Below are 26,352 nucleotides of genomic sequence, written 5' to 3' on the forward strand. Positions count from 1 at the left end.
CATGAAGCCTGATAATTATCATTATTGCAGTATCCAGCCAGAGCTACCTGAATGGCAGAGTGCTTCATGAGTATGGTGAAAGGCGAAATGCATTGTACTGGAAAAGGTGCTGGGAGTCACTGTGCAAGTCATTCTGACTTGGAAAATGTAGGAGAGCACAGACTCCAAGGTGCCCTGAGGCCTCAATAGAAAGAGATGGAAAGGAGAAGAAGTGCAGTGTATCCACATAGGTCCAGGAGGCCCTCCAGAAAAGGTTCAGAAGGCAGTGGGAGCAGATGGCCGTGGAGGTGAATGCCAGGAATCGAGCCCATAGGATCTGGATGCAGTGCCATAAAAAGTTTAGTACTTTCATGTAAATGGCCAAGGTTAGCACATGCATTTTCAGATATCATATCCTACTAATTGCACCACTAACCTCAAACACTGATCAATTCACTGCACTCCCATCACACACCTACCAACAATTTCAAGCAATCAAGACTCCTGCCAAATAGTTGTTGGCTCCAATGCCCCCTCATATGCTTAGTATTGCTGCAAGCCTTACACCCACAGCTCATCAACCATGGCAGCCATATCACCCAAACACACTGCACTACACTTACTGATACAATTCCCTCTCTGGCAGGACAAGAGCTAACTTTAGGGAGGCATGCCTACATGTCCTAATTCCCAGGAGGAGATGATGCTGGCCATTATTGGGTGGCCTTGCTATGAATAGTGGCAGAGCTTGAAACTAAAGATGATGATGTGTTCCTCGTATTTAATCCTACTCCTCACACCCCATCACCTCTTAACCCACACACTGTTCAGATGAACAAGCCGCAGATGGTCTAAGGCTGCACATCTTACTTTTCCCCTGCTCCGCTCCCTGCACCACAACCTTATCCTTATACTTTTTTCCTTTCAGATGCCCAAGGAGAATAACAGAGGTAAATGTGAGGTTATTCATTTTGGTAGGAAGAATGGAAAAACAGGATTTAAAAAAAAAAATTAAAAACTATTAAATGTTGGTAAGGATTTGGGTGTCCTTGTACGTGAAATAGAGAAAGTTAAGAAATAAAAACAGAAAATTCTGGAAAAACTCAGCAGGACTGGCAGCATCTGTGGAGAGAGAAATAGTTAGCATTTCAAGTCCATATGACTTTTAAGAGACTTCTTCAGCATCATACAGACTCGAAACGTTAACTCTGTTTCTCTCACCACAGATGCTGCCAGACCTGCTGAGTTTTTCCAGCATTTTCTGTTTTTGTTTCAGGTTTCCAGCATCTGCAGCATTTTGCTTTTATTCTGGAGAAAGTTAAGATGCAGGTTCAACGAGCAGTTAGGAAGACAAATGGTGTGTTGGCCTTTATTGCAATGATGTTGGAATATAAGAATAGGAAGTGTTGTTGTAGTGTAGAGGGCTTTGGTGAGACTACACCTGAAGTACTGTGTACAGTTTTAGCTTTTCTTTTTGTTCATGGAATGTGAGCGTTGCTGGCTGGGCCAGCATTTATTGCTCATCCCTAATTGCCCTTGAGAAGGTGGTGGTGAGCTGCCTTCTTGAACACCCACAGTGCTGTTAGGAAGGGAGTTCCAGGATTTTGACCCAGCAACAGTGAAGGAACGGTGACATATTTCCAAGTCAGGATGGTGAATGGTTTGGAGGGGAACCTCCAGGTGATGTTCCCATATGTTTGCTGCCCTTGTCCTTCTAGATGGTAGTGGTTGTGGGTTTGGAAGGTGCTGTCTAAGGAGCCTTGGTGAGTTTCTGCAGTGGATCTTGTAGATGGTACACACTGCTGTTGCTGTGCGTCGGTGGTGGAGGCAGTGAATGTTTGTGGATGGGGTGCCAAAAGCGGGCTGCTTTGTCCTGGATGGTGTCAAACTTCTTGAGTGTTGTTGGAGCTGCACTCATCCAGGCAAGTGGAAAGTATTCCATCATTGTAGATGGTGGTCAGGGTTTGGGGAGTCAGGAGGTCAGTTACTAACCACAGGATTCCTAATCTGACCTGCACTTGTAGCCACATTATTTATATGGCTAGTCCAGTTTCTGGTCAATGATAACCCCCAGGATGTTGATGTTCTGTACCTACAGAAGGATATACTAACCTCACAGGCTCTGCAGCGAAGGTTTACTGGTTTGATTTCTGAGATAAAAGCATTATCTTATAAAGAGAGATTGAATAGAGTGGGTGTTATAGTGTGGCCTAGTCGCTTATTTGTAATAGAGTTGATCTATGGCAACTTTCTAAGTGGAAACATTAGGTTTATTTACAATACAGCTAGCAGCAACTACACGTGTGCTTTCAACTCCATCTTTATCAGTGGAGGTAGCCCGCACTACTAACACATTGGTTTACACAGATCATGTGATCTTACATCACAGGACTATTCTTAAAGGTACAGTCCAACATTTATCAAAACTATAATTACTACATTCCTCCCTTTTAACTTTGCTGTACATATTGTATTTACAAGTATATTTATTGCATGACATTATAATATTTACACAGGTCATGAAATTTACAAGTTCAGTCTTTCAGGTGGTTTCCTGATTCCTGTGGAACATTGCAGCTCCATGACTTCAGATTCTTTTTCAGGACCACATTCTCTGGAACTGCATGAACATCAGGTACCTCAGTGGGCACTTGCAGCTCTGTGTCTTCCACTCTGATAGAGACATCAGACATGTCAGTCCTTGGTTGAGCATCTTTAGCAGGAAACATTGGTTCAGTAATGGTTACAGGTGGAACCATATCTTGTTGTGGTGTCTCTCTTTTTCTTAAATGGTCCACATGCTTACGGGTGATCCGGCCTTCCACTTCCACATGGTATGATAATGGTCCCATCACTGAACTGACTTTACCCGGTAACAACTTCGGTCCTCCACTGAAATTCCTTACATATACTGCTTCTTCAACAGTAAATTGTCTCACGACTATGCAAGTCATGCGCAGCTGTTTAGTTTCCTTGACTCTTCTCCACCTTCTCCAAATTTGGAAATATTAGGCTCGGTCTTGTCCTAAAACGGCGACTCATCAACAGTTCTGCAGGTGTTGCACCTGTTGTGTGGTGGGGGGTGGGGTGTCATTCTGTAGTGAAAAAGAAAGCCAGCAAGCTTGGTCTCCAACAAATCACCTGTTAACTTCTTTATGCCTGCCTTAAAAGTTTGAACTGCCCTTTCTGCCAGTCCATTTGATGACAGATGGTACGGTGCAGTCTTCAAATGGATGATACCATTGAGGTTGATAAATCGTTGGAACTCAGCACTCATGAATGCATTGCCATTATCGGAACTGGGATGTGTTCGTCATTCTCTCGTAAGGGCAGACAACTCAGGGTATCGGCATTTGCGATGTGAATGCCAGGCCTATGTACAAAGGTATATTCATAAGCTGCCAAAATTAGAATCCATCGTTGTATTGTTGCTGAGGCTAAGGGTGGTATAGCCTTTTCCTCGCTAAACAAAACCAACAGTGGTTTGTGGTCTGATATAATCGTGAAATGCCACCTGTGCACGTATTGGTGAAATATTTTTACGTCAAAAATGATTGACAGACCTTCCTTTCAATCTAAGGATATCCTTTTTCAGATGTGGTAAGCGTCCTGGATACATAGCCTATTGGCCACTCTGTACCGTTGTCCATTCTGTGAGATAGCACCGCTCCCACTCCACAGGGAGGCGCATCGCATGTTAGCACCAAGTATTTTGTCTGGTCATAATGCATGAACAGATTGATGAGTGTAACAGCTGTTTCACTTTCAAGGAAGCTTCTTTTTGGGGTGCCTCCCAAGACCAGCGTTGGTTCTTAGCAATGAATGCAGAGGGGCCAGAACTTAGGTGAAAATCGCCCATAATAATCTATCATTCCAAAAAATGGTTTAAGTCCAGAGGCGTTCTTGGGTGCAGGTGCCTTTCTTATTGCTTTAACCTTCTCTTCAACTGGGTGTAACCCCTGAGAATCTACCTGGTGGCCCAAATAGATTATTTCCTTAGCTTGAAAAGTGCAGTTTAGCTTTTTCAGTCCCACTCTTGCCTGTGAAAAGTATTTTAGGACTTCCGCTAGGTTAGCCAAATGTTCCTTTTCAGTGAATCCGGTTATCAGCACATCACCTAAGTAGACTACAACCTGGGGTAGTCCCTGCATTAAGCTTCCCATTGTTCTCTGAAAGATGACACAGGCTGATGAAACACTGAAAGGCAAGTGTATGTATTGGTACAACCCTTTGTGGGTATTAATTGTGACATATTCCCGGGAGGCGTCATCAACTCTAATTGTTGATATGCGTGACTCATGTCAAGCTTTGTATACGTTGTCCCCCCTGCTAGCTTATAGAATATAGATCTTCGATTTTTGGAATGAGGTACCTGTCCAGTTTGACTGCTCTGTTGACCATTAGTTTATACCCCCCACAAATTCAGACGGTCTGGTCTGGTTCAAGGACAGGGACTATGGGTGCTGCCCATTCTGAGAACTGAATCGCTTTTATGACACCCAACCTCCCTAGCCGGTTCAGCTCAGTGTCAACCTTCTCTCTCAGGGCATATGGCACTGGTCTTGCTTTTAATGAAGCGCAGGGTTGCTTCTGTTTCATGTAAATCTTGGCCTGCAGACTTTGGATTTTTCCCTTGAAGACGATGGCATACTTTTTAAGCAGCTCTGGTAGCCCACTTGCTCTCAGCTGGAAGATTTCAGACTAGTTTAATTTAATCCCCTTTAACCAATCTTGCCCAAGAAGGCTCGGCCCTTCACCTACTACCACCATCATTGGTAGCTGTGCCGATAAGCTCCCGTGCCTACTTCCATTTTTAATGGCTTACCATTCACTTTTACTGTAACAAATATTGGCTCGCTCTTCCCAACTTTCATGTTAAACAATGACTAAATGTCAGAATTTGTTGTTTCAGGCTCTTTTACATTGTGGATTTCATTGGGCTTCTGTTGTCTGCAAGCCTGTTTAAATCTCTCTTTGCACTGTCTCATTATATGTCCACTTCTGTGACAAAAGAAAAGTAACCTTCTACCTTTATCAACTGCCCATCACTAAAAGACTGATTGTTTCCACGTTGGTTGTTTCCACATCGGTTAAAGTTGTTCTTCGATTTAGCTGCTAAGTTATTTCTTATTTTTCAGGGGCTGTTTCCCGCTTCGCAGCGGAGTCTCACTTTTCACGCCACTTTCAGTTAACTGTTCCCACCCGATTTGGAGTATGGCGCTATTTTGCGCCCCCTTGTATTGCTTGTGGATCTCTTACAATGCTTTCCATGGTCAGCGCTATTTCTAACACCTTCTTTAAATTTAGATTCACTTCAGCCAGCAATCTTCCCTGAATAGTGTCTTCTTACGCACTACACGCTAAACGATCACTGAGCATGTCATTCAGTGTCTCACCGAACTCTCAATGTTCCATTAGTTGTTTCAGATTCACCATGTAGCTAACAATTGTCTCACCCGGGCTCTATTTCGCAAATAGGACCGGGACCTCTGCTTAGGTTGAAAACGTTCCTTCACGAGGCCCACCAATTCTCCGAAATTCTTTGAATCTGGGACACTGAGTGCCTTCGAACTTCGAATCAAACTGTAGGCTTTGCTCCCACAAGCACTCAAGAGGATCGCTTGCCTCTTCTCTTCCCCCGTGATTTTGTTCACTTGAAAGAAGAATGCGAGGTGTTCTATATACCGAGACCAATCGTCTGTGGCTGGCTCAAAGGGATCAATTCTACCAAATTGTGGCATTTTGGGTAAGTATATCTTCTGTTATTTTAAACGGATGTTGATACTCACCAATCACTGGGCGAGGTACAGTACCGATTCCGATCTATCTTGATTTATCCTGATTTATCCTCATCACCAGTTTGTTATAGTGTGGCCTATTTGTAATAGAGTTGATCTGCAGACAGCTTTCCAAGTGGAAACATTAGGTTTATTTACAATACAGCCAGCAGCAACTACACATGTGCTTTCAACCCCATCTCTATCTCTACACTGACTGTGGAGGTAGCCCACGTTGCTAACACATTGGCTTACATCACAGGACTATTCTCAAACGTACAGTCCAACATTTAACAAAACCATAATTACTACAGTGGGCCTTTACTCCTGGAGTATAGACAAGTGAGAGGTGATCTCATTGAAATGTATGAGATTATAAAAGGTGTGACAGGATAGATTCTGAGACGCAGTTCTCCTCTATCAGGAGAACCTAGAACTGGGGGGAATAGCTCAGGATAAATGGTCAGATTTTTACACTGGGATTAGGAAAAAAAATCTTCCCTCAGAGGGTTGTGAATCTTTGAAATTCTGTATCCCAGAAGGCTGTGGATGCACAGCTGTTGAGTATATTCAAGGCTGAGATGATAGATCTTTGAAGGGAATCAAGGGATATGGGGATGGGACAGGAAAGTGGAGTTAAGATTAAAGATCAGCCAAAATCATAATGAATGGTGGAGAAAGCTCAAAGGGCCAAGTAGTGTCCTCTTGCTCTGATTTCTTATGTTCTAATGGTCTTAAATGCTAACTGGTCAGGCAGTACAGGAACAATATGAATAGATGAGGTCACTCAATTTCACACTCTCAGCAACAAGCGCAGATACTGACAGTGTGTGTGGTCTGCAGCCAGCACAGGTGGCCGATCGCCCAAGAACAAAATTACATCAGCATTCTGCTGCGGAAGACACAGATGAGTATGTTGATTTGTAGGCTACAGAAGATGATAGATTATATTTGCACAGTGAAATGCTTGGTGAATAGAGAATCCTGTCAGAAAGTCAGTGTTCAATGTCAAGGAGAATAGAACAGTCCAAAAACTAATTTGGCACAGAACTTTCCATAGCCCATCCTTTCCAGCATGAAAATCTGATCAACTCCATTCGCACGCTTGTGGATCGAACTGTGATGCAGCATCTAATGGGCCATGTTGGAGCTTCTTTTGAAGCACGAGCAACAGCCACCCAGTGTCCGAGTGCTGCCGTGCAAGCTCAGACTGTCACCCTGGCTGTGGATTGCGGTGTGCAAAGGGACTTGCAGGGCGTCACAGCAGTCCAGCGATCTGTCCTCCAACAGATTATTAGAATTGTTGAGGCATATAAATACGCTGTCCTCTCTCAGGAAGACAGCACTTGTCTTCCCCTCTACTCCCACTCCAAGTTACACTTGCTTTTGTCTGTCAGCCAGCCCACCCACACTGCTGCCCCTACTTACAGATACTGGAGTCCACAGCCCCGGCTTTCCAGCTGCTTGTCCTTCGAGGCCATCTGCAGGCCCCTCCGCTGAAAGTCAGCAACCTTCCACCAGCCATGCTGCAGCCACTGAGCTTTGTATGAACAGTAAGATAGGCAAAGGCGCAGTGAAGACAGGTACTAAAGAAATGCACGAGGGTGATTGATTGACTTTTGTATGAAATATGGCATGATGATAAAATTGATTTTTAATGTTTATTTTGTGGTGGCTGCCATTTTTGCATTGTGGTGGAGCAGGTGCAGTGGCAGAGACGGATGGAAGATAAATTTGAGACGGGGGAATTGGTTTGCGGTTGCTTGAGTCACACTTGGATGAGCTCTTCTTGGACAGTCCGAGCAGAAAGGGGCTGTCTGGGTTGCAGCCTTCATTTCTCTTGCTCATCTTCCTACCCCTCCTCATGGGTCCTGTTCCATACAGCTGTTTGGCATATAACTGGAGGCAGGGGTCGCCCCCTCATGATGGCAAGATTGTGCAGTGTGTGGCAGACTGCATGCACCTCGCTACCTATTCTGCCGAGTACTGCTCGGCTGCTCCAGAGCAATCCAGGCAGCAAGAGCCTTGTTTCAGCATGTCAGTGGTCTGCTCTATTACATTTCATGTGGCAGCATGGCTTTAATTGTGTGCATACTGTCCACATGTGCTTGGGTTGTGCACTAGAATCATCAGCCATGTTGTCAGCAGTTACCCCTGGTTGCCCAGTGGCCTCCTTTTGATTTGTTTTGATGGGTCAAATGCAGCTGGTACAGCCGATTGCTGGAAAATTAAGGCACTGTGATTGTGGCCAGAATACAGAGTGTTGATTTGAATGATTCTCTGGCTTTGGTCACACACCAACTGCACGTTGACCAAAGGCAGTAAAGTCCATTTTGTTTCCAGTAAGAGGCAGAATTGACATGTGGTGTTTGCAAAGCAGTATGCTTGCAGTTAATGGAGCCCTGAACCCTGGGGATGCCCAGCAATCCTAGCAAAGCCATATATTCTCTCTGGCAAGAGAAAATTAATGTAGTTAGCTCTCATTGAATATAGAGCCTCAGTCATCTCCCTTATGTGATAAGGGATGGCAAACCGAGAGGAGTTGCTTATATTTCCAGCTCCAGTCTTGAAGGGGTCAGATGCATAAAAGCTCATTGCCATGGTTATTTGGCAGCCACTAGCAGCGCAAGCTTGCTCTAGGGTTTAGATGAGGCTGCAGCAGATGGCAAGTTTCAGTGAGGTTACCCTTATGGAAGCACAGGCATCTCACATGCTGTTTGTCGCTGAGGTTCAGTAGAAGAGTTGCTCCCTGGGCTAATATGGCCTCCTATTGAGAGCTCACTCCTCCTGCTCTTCCCCCTTCTCGCATCTAGCCTTGTTCTGCAAGCTCGGATGGTGCTGCGGGGGAGGATGGTTATTGTTCTTACTGTTAATGCATGTTCAGCTATACGTGATTGAAAGGGTGGAGGTTGAAATACTGAGCACCGAAATGACAGCACTGGTGTCATGATCTGCCTACCTTGCATACTTCCTGTGGGCATTCACTGCATGCATGCTAACACCTTCACCGTGTGATCCGTCGCAGAAGTGTGCATGCACACCTGGGATGACATTTTGGACCACAAAGAATGGGTGCTACTGATCTGAATTTCACACTGTACAACTTCAAAAAAAAAATTGTAGCTTTTTTCAAATTTAGGTTTCTCTCCTCAATTTCTGTGTTGCTTGGAGCAGAGAGATAATGCTATGGCACTCTGTCTACAGGCCTCTACCAACAAAGCTTCATAGCTGATTGATTGGCATCCTTCGATCTGCAAGCGATGATGGGAAATAAGCTTCAGAACCTTAGAAAGGGCAAATGAGATCATCTGCTGACGACTTCTGATAGCCAAACAGGCCGATTCTGGAAAGGCAAAGTCTGACACAAGTTAGCTTTATAGCTAATTAGTTAGAAATACTTAAAGCTAGGTCATGATAACTGCCCATCTCTATATGAAAGCATCTGGTCTGTGCCCAAGACGCTTACTTTATGCCACAATCTTAGCTTGTAAATTGCATAAATAATTCTATGTTTAATCACATTTGAACACTGGAATGTCAATGCACAGTGCCACATCAAGCTTATATTGTTTAAAGATTATAAGCAAACAGCAAAAAATTGAAGATGCCGGAAGTCTTAAACATTAACAAAAAAGTTCTATACACATTCAGCAGTTTTAAAATGGGCCTACACATTAACAAACCTATTCTGTCCACATAAAATGACTGACCTGAGTATTCCCAACTATTTGGCATTGCTTTGGAGTTGGAAAGCTGTGCTTGATTCAATTGTGGGTTAACTTTATTTTCTTGACACTGCGATTGTTTTACCCCTTCCCTTTCCCAAAGTGACTGACTCGTATAGTGTTGCTATTCTACTGATGCACACATCTTTCTAGTGCTTTGTTCAAATGGACGACAAGCCCAATATTGGCAAGCTGTTCACAGTCAAGTGCAATTTTGTATATGAACATTATTTTTTATTAGGTATCATGTTGGTGATTGGGAATGGGAACGCTGGCAGAGAGGCCCTGCAGTAGTCCCAGTTGTAGTTCTGATACTTCTACAGCCTTCTCCTCCCACTGAGATTACCTAATTAACCAAACCACTAATTAAACCTGGGATGATCTTGATAGGTTTGGGTTAGGATCATCACCCTGAATGATTTTCTTCATAGTAGATTGTTAAAGAGTAATTCTTGGAACGGATTATCTACCATTGGTGCTGAGTAGGCTGGAGACAATTAGAATGTAATAAATTCCCAATCTCCTCTCCTGCTTTCACCCCGAAAAAACTTTACACCTGTACTTTTTCTCCAATGATTTTGCATTTTGGGGGTTCAACATAAAAATCCATGTTTTATCTAAATTTTAAGTGGCAGTTTTACTATAGATTTTGTCCATGTAACACAGCTTCACAAGATAAGCTGCAGTTTTTGTAGTAAAGCAAATTAAATGAACTAAATCACGGCAGAACAACCTAAGGCCAGCAGTATAATTGCATTCGTTACTAAGCCATTTTAAAATATTTTTAAGGCTGTCCATTTAATTCCCTTTAAGTTTAATGTGGAGGTTTTTGATTTTGTAACAGATGGGATAGCTCTGTCATGGGATTTGAAGCCCTCCAGATGCACAATTAGAAGGCAGTCAGAGTAAATAGCCATTGAAGTGATTGCCAGGAGTCAATCCCTGATGACCTGGATGCAATGCTGCAATGAGTTTAATGACCTCACACATGGTCAAGGTCAGTGAATTCATCCTCAAATGAGATATCTTACCAGCTCCACTGCTAGCCTCAAACACTACTCAATTCACCATATTCCCATCACTCACCTACCAGCAATTTCTATCAATCAGGGTAATGACCTAACTTTCATATGTGTTACCACACTCTCACATACTTAACACTTTTGCAGGCCATGCACCTGCATCTCACAGCTTGCACAGCATGACAGGCACATCACCTAAACATATTGCATGGCATTTACTGACCTCTCATTTGCAGAAGGTAGCACACAACCAGAGGCAGTAGGAATAAATCAGAGGCTGAGAAGCCCACCTGCATGTTCTTACCCACCTGGGGAAGGTGGTGCTCGCCATTATTGGAATTATCATTACTGAAGCCCTGGCCAGTGGTAGGGCTAAATCCATTAGAGATAATCGTACTCTCATGCCTAATGTTTCTTCTCACATCCTACCTTCTCGTCATCCCATAATCTCTTCTGACCAACAAGCTACAGATGGTGTAAGCAAGCACTTCTTACTTTCCCCTCTGCCCTCACCACAGCCGTAACTTTGTGCCTGCTCCCTTTCAGATACCCAAGTAGTGCAACCTGACCAGGAGGAACACCAAGAAGTCATTGAAAAAGAAGACATGCTGCCACATGATTTCACACTTGCCGCCACTTATTCAGACATCGCCCATAAGAGAATAGAATAGGGGCAGGATCTGCACATGGTGAGACGATGGGCACAAGTGCCCTGCGGCCAGGGTAGAGGCAAGAATAGCATATGTACCAGCTTGTTGGAGGGTGAGGTAGTAAACAAGTTCAGCCTCAGAATATTCAGATTAGAAGTTTAATGGACCAGGCTACAGAAGAAGGTTGATATGTGACACAAAGCAAGGCTTGGTGTATTGGTAGTCCACCAGAAAGTCTGCGTTCAGTGTCGAGGAACATGCAGTAGTTGGTATCAACTTGGCACAGGGCTTTGTGCAGAGCTTGAGCCCATCATTTCCATCACAATTCTGGTGACCAAAGCTATCAACGCCATTTGTGAACCCAACCATGCAGTATGATGTGATGGTCAATGTCTCACAAACAGCTTCCACCAAAAATCTGAGTGCTGCAGTGGAGGGACGCAAGCTCCAGAGTGCTGCCATCGTGGCTGTCAATACCAGTGTTTAAAGGAAGTAAAAGGGTATCACAGCAGCTCAGCAATCTGCCCTCCTTTTCGGCACCACCTCGAGGGATTGGTTCTGCAGAGCATGAGCCTGCTGCCCTCTCCCAGGCTGACGGTATTCATGACCCCACCTCTGCCAGTGCCCTTGCTGTTACCTGTTAGCTGGATTGCCCAAACTGCCACTAACCATGTGGAGATGGTGCAGACTGCAGATGGGTCTTCTGGGCCCAGAACTACTTGGTATCAACCTCCAAGGTCATTTGCAGTCTCCCTCACTGAATATCAGCAACCTTCCACCAGTCGTGCTGCAGCCACTGAGGTAGCACTTTGAAGGAGCACCGAGACAGGCAGACACAAGGAAGGCAGGTACTAATGAATGTATGAGGTTGAAGTTTGATTTGTTTGAGTGTGTATAAAATGTGGCATGATTCAATTTAGAAATTAGATTTGCAATGTTTTTTTGTGTTGGCTTTATTTTTTGCGCTGTGGCCAAGAGGATAATGTGATGGTCAGTGATAGAGGAAAGGTAAGGAGTGTGGGACTGTTGGTGATTAGGAAATTGGGATTGAGATTACTGATATCACATTTGAATTAGTTCCTCCCGTACAGGCTGGGAAGAAAGAGGCTGCCTAGCTTGCAGACTCCTTTTCTCTTTCTCTTCTTCCATCTCTTTATCTTCCTCTTCTCCTCCTCCTCATGCTGTTCCTCCTCAGCGCCGTACCTTGATAGGTGGTGTCAAAAGCTGTTCCTTCATGATGACAAAGCTGTGTACCATTCATCGTACTCCACACATCCTGAGACCCACTCAGTTGAATACGGCAGGGCTCCTCCACAGTGATCCAGGCAGGAGGTTGCTTCTGCATGCCAATGGATTGCTTTACACATTTCTTGTGACAACATGGCTACCACTGCATGCGCTCTGCATGCTTGTGCGTGGGTTGCAAATTTTAGTAAGCAGTCATGTCATCAGAGAAAAGCTCTTTTCACGCAGTAGTCATGCTTTGGTTTGCCACGGTGGCTAAAAGACAGCTTGCATAATGGATTGTTCCAGAATGAAGGCATTATGACTGCTGCCAGGATACCAGGTATTGACCTGCCTGAAGCACTGTCTGTGGCACCACACCAGCTGGACGTTGAGGAAGAAGAATCCCTTTCAGTATGGATACTTGGCAGAGTTGACCTGCGACACTTGCAAAGCAATGTGCTTGGAGTCAATGGCACCCTATGCCATGGGGCACCTTGCCAAATCTTGTGCTTATTCATCTGCTTTTCGCTAGCAAGTGGGAATTAAAGTTATCTTTCTTTGAATAGAGAGCCTCAGTGCACTCCCTTGTGCAACAGTGGACTGCAAACTGTGAGATGTTGCTATCATGGCCATCACAACTTTGCCATCATGAGGGAACAGCTCTTTCCACCAAGTATAATCAGCAGTGGCCTAGAAGGAGCCAGAAGCATAAAAATTCATTGCCGGTTACCTTCACAGCCATTGGTAATGTGGACAGTCTTGGGCTGCTCTGAGGTTGCAGCTGTTGCTGCAGCAAGTAGTATATTTTATTGATGACCTGTTTAGTGAAGCAAGATGTCTCAAGCATTTTTTGTTGCTGAAGCTTAGGTAGGAGAATTGCTCCCTGAACACCCAGGGCATACTTTTGCAACTTGAAACAACTATGGAAAGCACCAAAGACTTACAAAATTATAGCAACAACAGAAGAAACCAGCAACTAACTTATAAGTAGATGTTGATCCCTTTAAATAGCATTGGTGGGGGATGGGTTACTTCAATGGGTTACTTCATGCTGCTTAGCGATTGTTTAGCTGTGCAAGGTTAAAAGAGGGCATAGCGTGAAGCTCCAAAATATCATCACTGGTGTGAAGTCAGCATTGCTCACACTGATTGGTGTCATGATCTGCATGCATCTGGTGGACTTTGTGTGCGCACTTGCTAACCCCTTTACCAAGATAGCATCCAGAACCCTTTGCATCAGAACTGTGCACTTGTGCTCCAGATGCCATTGTGGAGCCCTAATGGCACTCTCAGCATACAAAAAACAGGAGTACCAAGCCCAATTTCTCACCCAGTGTTTCTAATTGTCTGTGCCTGATTGGCCACCCTTATTGCATATATAGGTCTGTTTCCAGTATACTGTGTCCAGTGATTCTCTTAGAATGACAGAGCCTTCCAAATCCTCTCCTGGTCTTTCACAGCATTCTGGGATAAATACCGTCTTATTTCTAGAGATTAATTTGAGTACTTTAAGCAGCGTAGGATTTCTATCTAATTGAGATCAAAGTCATTAATTTTGCTTTTAGTTGTCTCTGCATTGCTTCCAATTAACTGACTAACTTTAACCCACATAAACCATATTTTGAACCATAGTTACAGTTTGAAACTGCAGATTTAAAATTATTTTTCTGTTTTTTATCTTTTTATAGTTTGACATGTAATTTGTAGCAAGCCTTAATAAAGAAGATTGCTCTATAAAGCATAGGACATTCTAAAATATGTTTTTGTAACAACAAATTATGATTCAAATATAAGTTGAACGTAATAGCAAGTCAGTGTTGCCAACTACATTTCTGTGCTTGAAAAGCTGTTTTATATGTAATTTGCATGCTCAGTCGAATTCTGTTTCTTCGTCTGATAGCTAAATAATTTTTATTTGTTTTTTAAGTGAGTCTATGTTGTGAATGTAGATTATTGCCCTTTATATCCAGTATTCAAACAGCATGTCTCGTATGGGAAATCATCTGTAATAGGTCATTTTATAATCAAGATATATATCAGAAACATTTCATACCTTTTTCTCTTAAATGCTGGAGAACATTGTTATACATTTAGAAGATTTATTTGATGAATCACAAGGATGATGCAATAACCCTGGATGATGCATTGAATCACCTTTTGACGTAACTGAAGAGTCTTTTGTTGAATGCAATTTTGCTTTTTATATTTGCATCATTATTGCTAAATATTGTGCTGCATCGTGGCATTTCTTACCAAGAATTATGAAACTGATTTAGGAAGTGACATTCTTCTTCTACAGGTTGGATCACATTTGCAAATCTTCCTCTATTTACTATGAAGCTAGCTCAATGTTGAGAAATATTGTCCCAACAGACAATAATAATTAAAGCTTTTTATTTTAGGCAGTCTGATGGTACATTGATTGGTGCATGAAAATGCTCAATTATGGAATGAAGGATACAGTCAAATTTGCACCCTCCTAGTTTTTATTTTCAGGTAATTAAATTGTTTCCAATATCCTAGGATAAAATTAGTGATTAACCCCACAACATTAGAACATCAGCATCAGCAGGGGAATTGTTTTCAGTCACTTTTGTATGCATACTAGTGGCTCAAAACAGAAAATATGAGCTGAGTTTGGAAGCAGTTTTTGTTCATCTCAGTTGAAAAATAATGTTTGATGCAAGGGATTCAATAGAATAGCAATAACTAGGGACCAGTTAGGGACCATAGAGGTAATGTGTGTGGACCTGGAAGACGTGGGTACAGTCCTCAATGAAGACATTGCATTGGTCTTCACAATGAAAAAGGACAACGCAGGTATAGACATCAGGGTGGAGGACTGTGAAATGTCAGAGGAAATGAACATATAGAGAGAGGAGGTACTAGTGAGTTTAGCAGCCTTAAAAGTGGATAAATCCACAGGCCCGGATGGGATGTATCCCAGGCTGTTGAGGGAGGCAAGGAAAGAGATATCAGGGACCCTGGACTAATTTTCAAATACACTCTGCCCACAGTTGAGGTGCCAGTGGACTGGAGGACTGCTAACATTGTCCCATTATTAAAAAAGGGAGGAAGGGATAAACCCGGAAATTACAGGCCAGTCAGTCTAACCTCAGTGGTGGGGAAGTTACTAGAAAAAATTCTGAGGGACAGAATATATCTGAACTTGGAGAGACACAAATTAATTAAGGATATTCAGCATGGATTTGTTAAGGGAAGGTCTTGTTTGACAAATTTGTTCGAATTTTTTGAGGAGGTAACCAGGAGTGTTGATGAAGGTAATGCACTTGATGTAGTCTACATGGACTTAAGCAAAGCTTTGATAAGGTCCCTCATGGAAGACTGGTCAAGAAAGTAAGAGCCCATGGGATCCAAGGCAAAGTGGCACGTTGGATCCAAAATTGGTTGAGAGCCAGGAAGCAGAGGGTGATGGTAGAGGGATGTTTCTGTGACTGGAAGTCTGTTTCCAGTGGGGTCCCACAGGGCTTGATGCTGGGGCCCTTGCTGTTTGTGGTGTACATAAATGATTTTAACTTAAATGTAGGGGGTATTATCAAGAAGTTCGCAGAATAAACAAAAATTGTTAGGGGTGTAAATAGTGAGGAGGATAGCCGAAAACTGCAGGAGGATATCAATGGACTGGTCAGGTGGGCAGAGCAGTGGCAAATGGAATTCAACCTGGAAAAATCTGAGGTAATCCACTTGGGGAGGGCTAACAAGGCAATGGATTAAACTATGAATGGTAGGACCCTGGAAAGTACCAAAGATCAGGAGGACCTTGATGTGCATATCCACAGACCCCTGAAAGTAGATAAGGTGGTTAAGAAGGCATATGGGATACTTGCCTCTATTAGCCAAGGCATAGAATACAAGAACAGGGAGATTATGCTGGAACTGTATAAAACACTGGTTAGGCCACAACTGGAATACTGCATGCAGTTTGGTCACCACATTGTAGGAAGGATGTGATTACACTGGAGAGGATGCAGAGGAGATTTACCAGGATGCTGCCTGGGCTGGTGGGCCTGAGCTATGAGGAAAGCTTGGATAGGCTGGGGTTGTTTTCCTTGGAGCAGTGAAGGTTGAGAGGGGACCTGATAGAGATGGTCAGATTATGTAGGTGGTCAGGCATAAGATTGCGAGGGACATAGATAGGGTGGATTAGTAGAGGGGTCAATAACCTGGGGGTATAGATTTAAGGTAAGAGGTAGGAGGCTAAGAGGGGAGTTGAGGAGAATTTTTTTCACCCAGAGGGTGGTAGGAGTCAGGAACTCACTGCCTGAAAGGGTGGTTGAGTCAGAAACCCTTGTCACATTTAAGAAGTATTTAGATATTCACTTGTGTTGCCATAGCCTCCAGGGCTATGGGCCAAGCGCTGGAAAATGAGATTATTGTAGTCAGACCTTTGTTGACCGGCAAGGACATGATGGGCCAAATGGCCTCCTTTTGTGCTGTAAATGAGTTTATGAAAAATAACTTTCCTTAAATGCCACTTGTTTTCACTACTTTGTGAGATCTTCAAGCCCTGTTCATCCCTTTCTTGTTCTCCTTGCAATCTAGAAGATGGTATTTCAGTACAGATCAAATCCATTGGCCATATTTTTGTGGAGTCCAACCGCCTCCAGAGACCTTTAAAAATGGCAGGCAGGACCTGGATGCAGAAATCCTACCCACATTTCCAACAGAATACATTTTTGCTGGCAGGAGGAAGGGAATGGGGCATGAATCACACAGGCGGGAAACCTGAACTCTGCAGGGCCATTTGAAATCAGTGCTGCATTCAAATAGACCCCATTTTAGCTGTTCCAAGGGCCTTAACCCACAGTCTGGGAGTCATGAATTTGTGGAGTAGATGTCCATGCTCTTGAAGGGCAGATAAGGTCTGTTTCTGTCATGATCTGAAGTTTTTTAAATCCTGAGCACTTTAGACATGAAAAAACAAGTTGAAGTTGTCAGAGTTTTAAAAAAAAACACCCCCTGCTGGGTTGATAGACAGGCCATCTGATGTAGGTTAGAAAAAACCCTTACTAAGCAGTTTCAATAGAATTCTTTGTTGACATTCCCCAAGGGCTGTTATTACATCTCATATCATTTGGAATGTTCGGCTGAGTATCAAAAGCTACAAAATCACTTACCTCAGTGGAATTGGGGGGTCATTGAGTTCATATTCTGTTGACAGTTTAAATAGGCTATTATAGGATTAGCTGCCTTTGATGTGGTTATGGACTAGAAGTGTGTTTGTTTTTATAACAGATTGAACACTTGAGATTTAATATCTTTGAATGGGTTTCACAAATGGGAGGGTTTTTTTTCCAGTATGAAATGTATATGAGTGAGAGCTCTATTAGATTGTTAGAAGCTTTATTTTTCATCTCCACTTGGCTCTTGAGGTCTGCTCATGGTGGCTATTGGATGAATAGTGATGTAGGTGGCATGAGGGTATGAGTGGCAGTGAGTTGACATGGAGGAGGCATGGGTGATATGAGTGGGCATGAGTTGGCATGAAGGGAGGCATGGGAATTGGGTGGGAGGATGAGGAGGAATGAGGGATGGAGGGCCAACAGCTTCTAAAACAATTAGGGACAAAGTCCCTGGGCCCACCTCCGTGACTGCCTATGATATGCTTCTGTGGTCAGCAGGCCCAACTTTATCCTGCCCCCACTTACCTGGAGCAAAGATTGCGTGTAACGGGGCCCTTTGAACCAAGGCGGGCCTGCTGAGTTGGGAAACTTTCCGACACAAGCTACTCGCCTCAGTAGTGAAAATCCCACCCCTTGTCTTGCCTTGCCTGCTACCCATTTTCCAAATATACAGCTGTAAACTGAAAGAGTGGAACTGCAAAGTATTTTATGATTTCATGGTGAAAGTTTTAGTATGCGATAGGGTCTCTGTAGTGTCTTGCTTTCATTTCAATTTTACCTGTGATTTTTGTTTCTCGTTTAATAATTCATTGTTTGTTTAGATGCTTCAGGCCAGAAATTACTGACTTTAACAGATGAATGTTTAAAATCTTCAGGGAATATTTCTCTGTTAGCAAAAGCAATAATCCCTTGAAACATAAGAACCGAAGAAATCGGGAGCAGGAGTAGGCCATGCAGTCCATCGAGCCTACTCCACCGTTCAAAACGATCGTGGCTGATCTTTGGCTTCAACTCCATTTTCCCGCCCGCTCCCTATATCCCTTGATTCCTTGAAAGACCAAAAATCAGTCTATTCCAGCCTTAAATGTATTCAACGATGGAGCATCCACAACCCACTGGGGCAGAGAATTCCAAAGATTCACAACCCTTTGAGTGAAGGAATTTCTCCTCACCTGAGTCCTAAATGATCAGCCCCTTATCCTGACACTGTGCCCCCATGTTTTTGATTCCCCGACCAGTGGAAACAATCTCTCAGCATCCACCCTATCAAGCTGCTTCAGAATTTTGTAGGTGTCAATGAAATCATCTCTCATTCTTCTAAACGCCAGAGAATATAAGCCCAGTTTACTCAGCCTTTCATCACAGGACAACCCCCTCATCCCAGCGACCAATTGAGTGAACCTTTGCTGTACCACCTCCAATGCAAGTACATACTTTCTTAAATGTGGAGACCAAAACTGCACAGTACTACAGACGTGGCCTCAACAAAACACTGTACAATTGTAGCAAGCTGCCTTTATTATTGTACTCTGATCCTCTTGCAATAAAGACCAACGTGCCATTTGCCTTCCTAATTGCTTGCTGCACCTGCATGCTAACTTTCAGCATTCCTTGCACCAGCACACCCAAGTCTCGTTGAACATCAACACTTACAAATTTCTCACCTTTCAAAAAATATTCTGCTTTTTTATTCTTACGACCAAAGTGAATAACTTCACATTTCCCTCTATTATCCGCCATCTGCCATTTGTTGCCCACTTACCTAACCTGTCTGTATCTCTTTGCAGCCTCTCTGTGTCATTTCCATCTAGCCTGGTGTCATCAGCAAGCTTAGATACACTATTCTTTGTAATACGTAATGTGGATCAGCGAAGATTTTTGGTGACATTTGATATCTTAATTATGTAACAGCCATGTATTAATTTTACCAAACTAACAAAAGATGTTAAATACAGGCTGTACTTCATCAGGAAGCAAAATTAATCTGTACCTCTGTAACCTTTTCCAGCCCTACATCCTCCCCAAGATCTGCACGCCTCCAATTCTAGCCTCTTGCACAACCCAGGTTTTAATTGCTGCATCATTGGCAGCAATGTCTTTAGCTGCCTAGGCCCTAAACTCTGGAATTTCCTCTACAGCTCCCTCCTCTTTTAAGCTGCTCTTTAAAACTTACCTCTTTGATCAAGCTTTTGGTCATCTCTCTTAATAGCTCCTGATGTGGCTTGGTGCCATTTGTTTCAGATAAAGCTCCTGTGAAGTGCCTTGGGAAGTTTTACTATGTTAAAGGCACAATATAAATGGAAGTTGTTGTTTTATTCTTAACATCTGACATTTTGATGAATTTCTATGCTCATCATGGAGAGGCAGGTTAGCCTTGGGGAAAGCAGTAGTATTTTCTACTTGCTGTACTGCGCAATAGCATTGCAAACACCAAAGTCAGATGTTGCTCGTTTGATGCAGACTAAAACTCCCTCTGCACTGCCCCAAAAGTATACCTTAACTCTAAGATTGGAAGAGATTTTTATTACTGTAATGATCCCATTCCCCACACCAATTCTTCTAAGATCTCTCTGATTGAAAGTGCCAGTGAAATATTAATTGTTATCGTAGGCACGGTCTTGAATTGCGGCTATATATCCATGGGCATCATGGCTGGGAGTACCCAGCCTCATTTCAAATGGACCCCTTATAGCCAACTCAGAGGAAACTTTCATCCCATTAGTTAGGCTGAATTCAAACCTAGTTTGCTGAGATGAAAGAATAGGCATGACCAATGTGCCAGAGAGTAATATTTTTATTTTTTCCTTTTATACTTAAGGGGAAATATACATTCATTTGCTTTATAATCAGGACCATTTATGCATTTGTATAGTTCACTTCTTCTGATATCATGATGTCCAAATTCTAAAGAAATGAAATACTTTTACACCTGGATTTGGCCTATATTTTCCACATAATCACTGTACCATGCATATAACAACTAAGGACTATATACACATTTGTTGTGTAGCCCTGATGATCCATTATTTTGCATGTACTTTCTTCATTAATAATACGCTTCTTAATAAATTAATATATTTACTAATATTCAACAACATTCAGTTAATCTTGAGAAGGAACCTGACAATAAAATTTGACGATGCTTTAGATTCATCACATTGTCACTGATCCAGGATGAATACTACTGAATTGTTAGCTATTGTTAGAGTAAAACGGACCTTTTTGCCCTATGGAAAATGTATTATATATTTGTGATTCCTTTTAAAATACAAGAAATATTTTGTTTATTTATAAGTGGAACTGGTCACTGATTGAGTCAATTCACATAAAAGTTACACATTTTTTGCAGCTTTTACTTTAAGTATTCTGAAGTCCTAAATTTTGTTTATCATTTTTAATTTCAACTATGAATGTAAGTGATACTTAAACAATCTGTTCATAAAAGGTCGTAATAAATGCACTTCCTGTTTTGACTGCTTAATCCTTATTTTAAAACTCTGTTGCTTTTCCTTAGTTTTCTGTATGCTTATGTTTTGTATGTTTAAAAAGAATCCTTTCAGAAGTATTTCATCTCAGTTTCAATATTTTCTCCCCCATGGTCAGTTTCCTTTGACAGGTTACGTGATTCGCTGTTCTACTTCTTAATCCTTAATATGGGGATTACAGATTGGTTGAATTTCAATATATGGAACCGACTTGAAATTGGCAAGTAGATTATTGGAAAAAGGATACCATAGATTTAAATGGGAAAAAGAGGCAGAATGAAGATTAAATCCTCAACCCAAGATCCGGCTTGACTCGCTAAGCTCTTGAGATTATTGACTTGCTAGGTTTTAATAAATCATTTTCCAGCTGACTTAATATCCTAGTTGTACGTAAGCACCAAACTGTTGAGGAAATTTCTCAGGACTGTGAATCAGCTCCCCCTGCTGTTTAGCTCATGGCCAATGCAGCCTTGTTAAAAGAAATCAAGGCGGCTTTGCCTGTCAGTTGCTGATATTTACACCTACTTTATTCCTGGCTGGCCAGCTAATTCTTTAGGGGGAAATACATTTGTAAATTCAATGGGGTAGTTTCAGGCTTTTATTCTAGGAACTCTAAGCACTTAGAAAGTCAAGTCCAAATAATGTAAAAGAAAGCTCTCAGCACACTCAGATTTCCAGCATCCGCAGTATTTTGCTTTTATATTTTAAAAAAACTCTGTTGGCTGCCGTGCGCTTAATTCTAAATGGGGAGGACTAGCAGCAGGAAAGGCACCTGGCTATAAAATCACCCGCCAAATCCAAACAAAAATGATAGTTGAAATGAAGAGTAAACAACCAGCATTTTGCTGACCCTATGTAACGTGGAAAAATCTGATAGAGAAAGAAAAGTGTGCGTTTAATTCAAACCTAAGTTTGTGCTATTATATTGCCAGTTTGAAACGTTATTCATATGGCCGTTCTATCATTTCGCATTCTCTCACACACGCATATTAATATTGCAGATGCATCAATAAATTGCTTCCTAGGACCTTTTGCTCATCTTATAAATGTGCAGAAGGAGCTTCTTAGGTGGTGAAAAGATCTATTTACTAAAATGTGCAAAACCTTTCTCATATAGTTACTGAGTTATAGTCCCAAATATTGTTCTGACTTGGATTAAAGTAATTTAGGGTAATAGCTATTATTAAAAATATGCAAACCTTGTTTGAGGTCAGCTGGAGAATTTTATTATGGGCAGATGATGTATGAAACTTTTGTTTTACAGATGGATGCCCAGTTCCAGTTTCCCTACAGTCAGGAAGTAAGTTGTGCGTGTGGGAATGGCACATATGCTGCCTTTTTATTTGTATGTGGTGTGAACAGGCGATTATAAGAAAGAAAGTAATAGCTTGCGTTTGTAGTATCTGTCATGACCTCAGAATGTCCCAAAGCACTTCACAGCCATTTAAGTACATTTTTGAAGTGTAGCCACTATTGTAAAGTAGGGAAATGTGCAATTTGCACACAAGCAAATCCCGCAAACATCACTGAGATAAATGACCAGATAATCTTTTTTTAGCAATCCATTGGTAACTAGGGATAGATTACGAACCTCTTCCCATCTCTTCTTTTCCGTCTCTAGCCCTCCTCTCTCTTTGCCTAAAAGAGAAGTGGATAAATATTTTTAAAAGAAAAAAGTTAAAAATGTTTGGAGAAAGGTCAAGGGAGTAGAACTAAATGGAAACTGTTATCGTGTTATGAGTTCGGACAGTGTCAATCTAGTCCCTGTTGAACACTGATCCAAAACACAAAACGGCTCTTAGTTTGCTGCTAAATTACTAATTCACCAAGAAGCTATAGAATGGCTGGTGAGAGAGATGGAACATTGTCAGACTGGAAGCAGGTTGATTCATTTGGGGCTGAGGAACATTTTTGGAATTGGTGCAGAGCTTTCATCTGCATTGGCCTGCCCTGGCTGTTTTATATTCATTCTTAGGTGTCAGTGTCATAGCAAGGTCAGCATTTGTTACCCATCCCTAATTGCCCTTGAGAAAGTGGTGGTGAGCCCCCACCGCCTTGCCCTGTTGCAGCCCATGTGGGGTAGGTACACCCTCAGTGCTATAGGGAGAGAGATCCAGGATTTTGACTCAATGACAGTGAAGGAATGGCAATGTAGTTCCAAGTCAGGACGCTGTGTGACCAGCAGGGAAACTTGCAGGCGGTGGTGTTCCCATGCATCTGCTACCTTTGTCCTTCTAGGTGGTAGAGGTACTGGGTTTGGAAGGTGCTGTTGGATGAGACTTGATAAGTTGTTGCATCTTGTGTATGGTACACACTGCTGCCATTGTGTGCCAGTGGCGGTTTCTCTCTTTCTAATGACTCACCCCATCAATGCCTGGGGTCAAGTAGCAGCAACTAGCATTTTTATATCACTTTTATGTGATAAAATGTTCCAGGGCACTTCGCACAGGAGGCTCTAATAGAGGATAATATAAATGGCAAGAGTTAAACTTTTCCAGCTGAGATCTGTAAACTCTAAATGCAAGTGTTGGTTAAAATTGGAACTTAGGCTTGAATGTCCTGTTTCAAATTACAGCACATTAACGTTTCTCCATGTCCTTAACCTTTTTACATAGAATCTCAGGAATTCCCCAGCCATTCCATAGAGGTGCCATTCGTCATCTTCTACTACTTATATGTAAACTATCTTGATCTGGTGCTAGGAAAGGTCTGTTTTTTTTTGAAAGAACCATGAAGACTTTCACAAGATAAACGTAGTGGGGTTAAAGTGGATAACCCCTCAAAAACTGGTGCAGGGATCGCAATGCTCAATTATCCCACGTCCATGCGTTGTTGCAACTTTATGCTGCCTGCAGATTTGCATGATTTCAGTATCCAGCCAACAATAATCACACTGTTAATAGGTGGTATGCATCAGCAGGGGCTAATTTCCTGAGTGACTAGCACCAGCTAAACTCAAACTGCAATGCTTAAAGCTAAATTGCATCTCTTAAAGGGGTGATGCATTATATGTCTGGAGCAGGTGCTGGTAGTCATGCAGGAGGTTAATCTGACCTGGGAAACAATGGTGAATGGTACAACACGAGAGACAGCAGGCTACAAGGTTTTCAGACACTGTACTGGAGCCCTCAGTGGAAGCAGTAGGAAACTGGAAAGATGTCTTGTATTTGTTGGAAATCCTCCAGACAATGGCTCAAAAGGCATGGGAACAGACAACCAAGGAGGTCGGTGCCAGAAGTCAACCACCATGGAGGAGACAGTGCTTGCCATTATTGAAATGGCCGTTGGTGAGGCAATGGCCAGTGACAGGGCTAAAGCCATCAAGGATGATAGTATCCTCATACCCAATCCTTTTTCTCACACCCACTTCCCCCTCATCCCACACTCTCTTCTGATTTACAAGCTGAAGAATCTGTTCAGGCAGGTTTTGTAATTTTGCTTTCAGGTTTAACTAATGGTGCATTGGAAGCTTTTGTGGTTTAGCTTTTTGTCTACTGGATGTTTTTTTCTTTAGTAGCCAGTTTTGCTTTTTATTAGCTGCTGAGTTTGTTGAGATATCTTGCTGACATTTTCCAGAATGTGGACATCAAGAAAAGGATTACTATGATAACACAAGGCTTATTTGATAATATAAAGAAAATACTTGCATTGACATAGCATAATCTCAGGATGACCCAAAGTACTTTACAGATAATCAGTTTTTAGTGATCTGAGGGATAAATGTTGTCCAGGACACTGGGAGACTTCCGCTGCTCTTCTTTAAATAATGTAATAGGATCTTTTATGTGCACCTGAGAGGGAAGACAATTTAACCTCTCAGCTGAAAAAACATACTTCCGTCAGTGCAGCCTGGATTATGTGCTCAAGTCTCTGGAGTAAGATTTGAAACCACAACCTTCTTGTTCAGATACAAAGTGTTACTACCACTGAGCGAACACTGACAAATATGCTCCTATTTCTTATGTTCTTATACTCTACTGAATGCAGCTGCAAACGACCCATTTAATACCTCAGCCATGCCATCTACATCCACAAGAAGATCTCTTTTTGGTCCCGAATAGGCCCCATCCTTCATTTGTGTATCCTTTCACTATCTTTTTTTTCTGGGTTTCTTTTTATGTTACCCACTAATGTACCCTCATACACATCTTCGAAATTAAGACCCAATATACTTTTTAAGAATGTTCAAAAATGTATCAAAATTGAAAGGTTACGAGATTTATTAATAATGTTGGAGCGAAGTGAATATCAGAAATGTCCTAAAATGTTGATTGATGAAGGAAGATAACTGGGAATACAGTGGGCTACAAACCTATTCAAAAGAATATTGATCAGTAATCAATCTGACACTTTCTATTGATGGGACAACAGGTTAAGAAAAATTGCCTGTTTGTAGGACTGCTGCTAAATGACTGTTTACTACATTTTTGAGTTTCATGCCATCTGTATTCAACCTTCATTTGAAATTATGCCCTTTTATACTAAATTCAGGCCATCGATATGTATCAAGATGAGCAGTGACTGTAATATCTTATACTTGTCCCATTCCGTGATTAAGCAGTTAAACATCTTTCTGCAGCCAGTATAGCTCTTCCCTCATCACGTGAAATAATTCACAGCCACAGCCATAAATGGGGCTGTTCATCATGACATAAAAGGGGCTGTTAGCAATTAGAACCCCATACTAATTTCTGTTGCACAACAATGATTCAGCAAATTTTTCCCCCCAAAATGAATTGCAATATTTCAGTGACATTTAGAAAGTTATATCAATGATTTTCCAACATGAGCAATACCCCTTTAAAGCAGACAGTTTTAAAATTGCATTTAAATTTGTTTTATTAGTGGCCAGAATTTATTCAATTTTAAAAAAAAACAAATGCTTAATGGTGCACAACTTCAGATCATCTACTGTGAATATCCTTCCCAACGAAATTCTGACTCAATGGATGAGTAATTGGGCTCATCAGCACCTTTTTTTTGGTGCTGCATGTGTCCTTAGAGCTCCAAATGCTCCACAGCATGCGTACACACTTGTGAGATGAATTGCGTCAGACGGTCAATGGTTGAGAGCAATAGTCTGTGCGCTGATAATATATAGAGCAGGGAGGTCACAATGTCAGTCAGCACACAGCACTAATCTGACACCAGCAGTGCCATTTTGGAACTCTCTTTAGCTCACACAGCTGGTGTGAGTGACTGTAGACAGAAAATCATGCAGGCCATTACCCAATATCCTGACAGCAGTCAAGATGTCTTTATTCTGCTGCAGTCCACTGTGCCAGCTGTATTTGACCCACCATGACAAACCAAAGGGTGACTACTGGGCAAGAAGGACAATCC

General features: G+C 42.2%; 1 protein-coding gene across 1 annotated transcript in view; it reads left to right on the plus strand.

Annotated features, from left to right (window-relative positions):
• mta3 (metastasis associated 1 family, member 3) overlaps positions 1-26,352 on the plus strand; it is a 262,123-nt gene that overhangs the window by 223,165 nt on the left and 12,606 nt on the right. Inside the window, exon 20 of the mRNA XM_078557154.1 lies at positions 22,274-22,309. Coding sequence (XP_078413280.1) covers positions 22,274-22,309 — 36 coding nt within the window. The remainder of the gene's footprint in view (positions 1-22,273; positions 22,310-26,352) is intronic.

Source organism: Cetorhinus maximus, chromosome 14 (genome assembly GCF_964194155.1).
Source record: "Cetorhinus maximus chromosome 14, sCetMax3.hap1.1, whole genome shotgun sequence".
In the NCBI taxonomy this organism is placed as follows: Eukaryota; Metazoa; Chordata; class Chondrichthyes; order Lamniformes; family Cetorhinidae; genus Cetorhinus; species Cetorhinus maximus.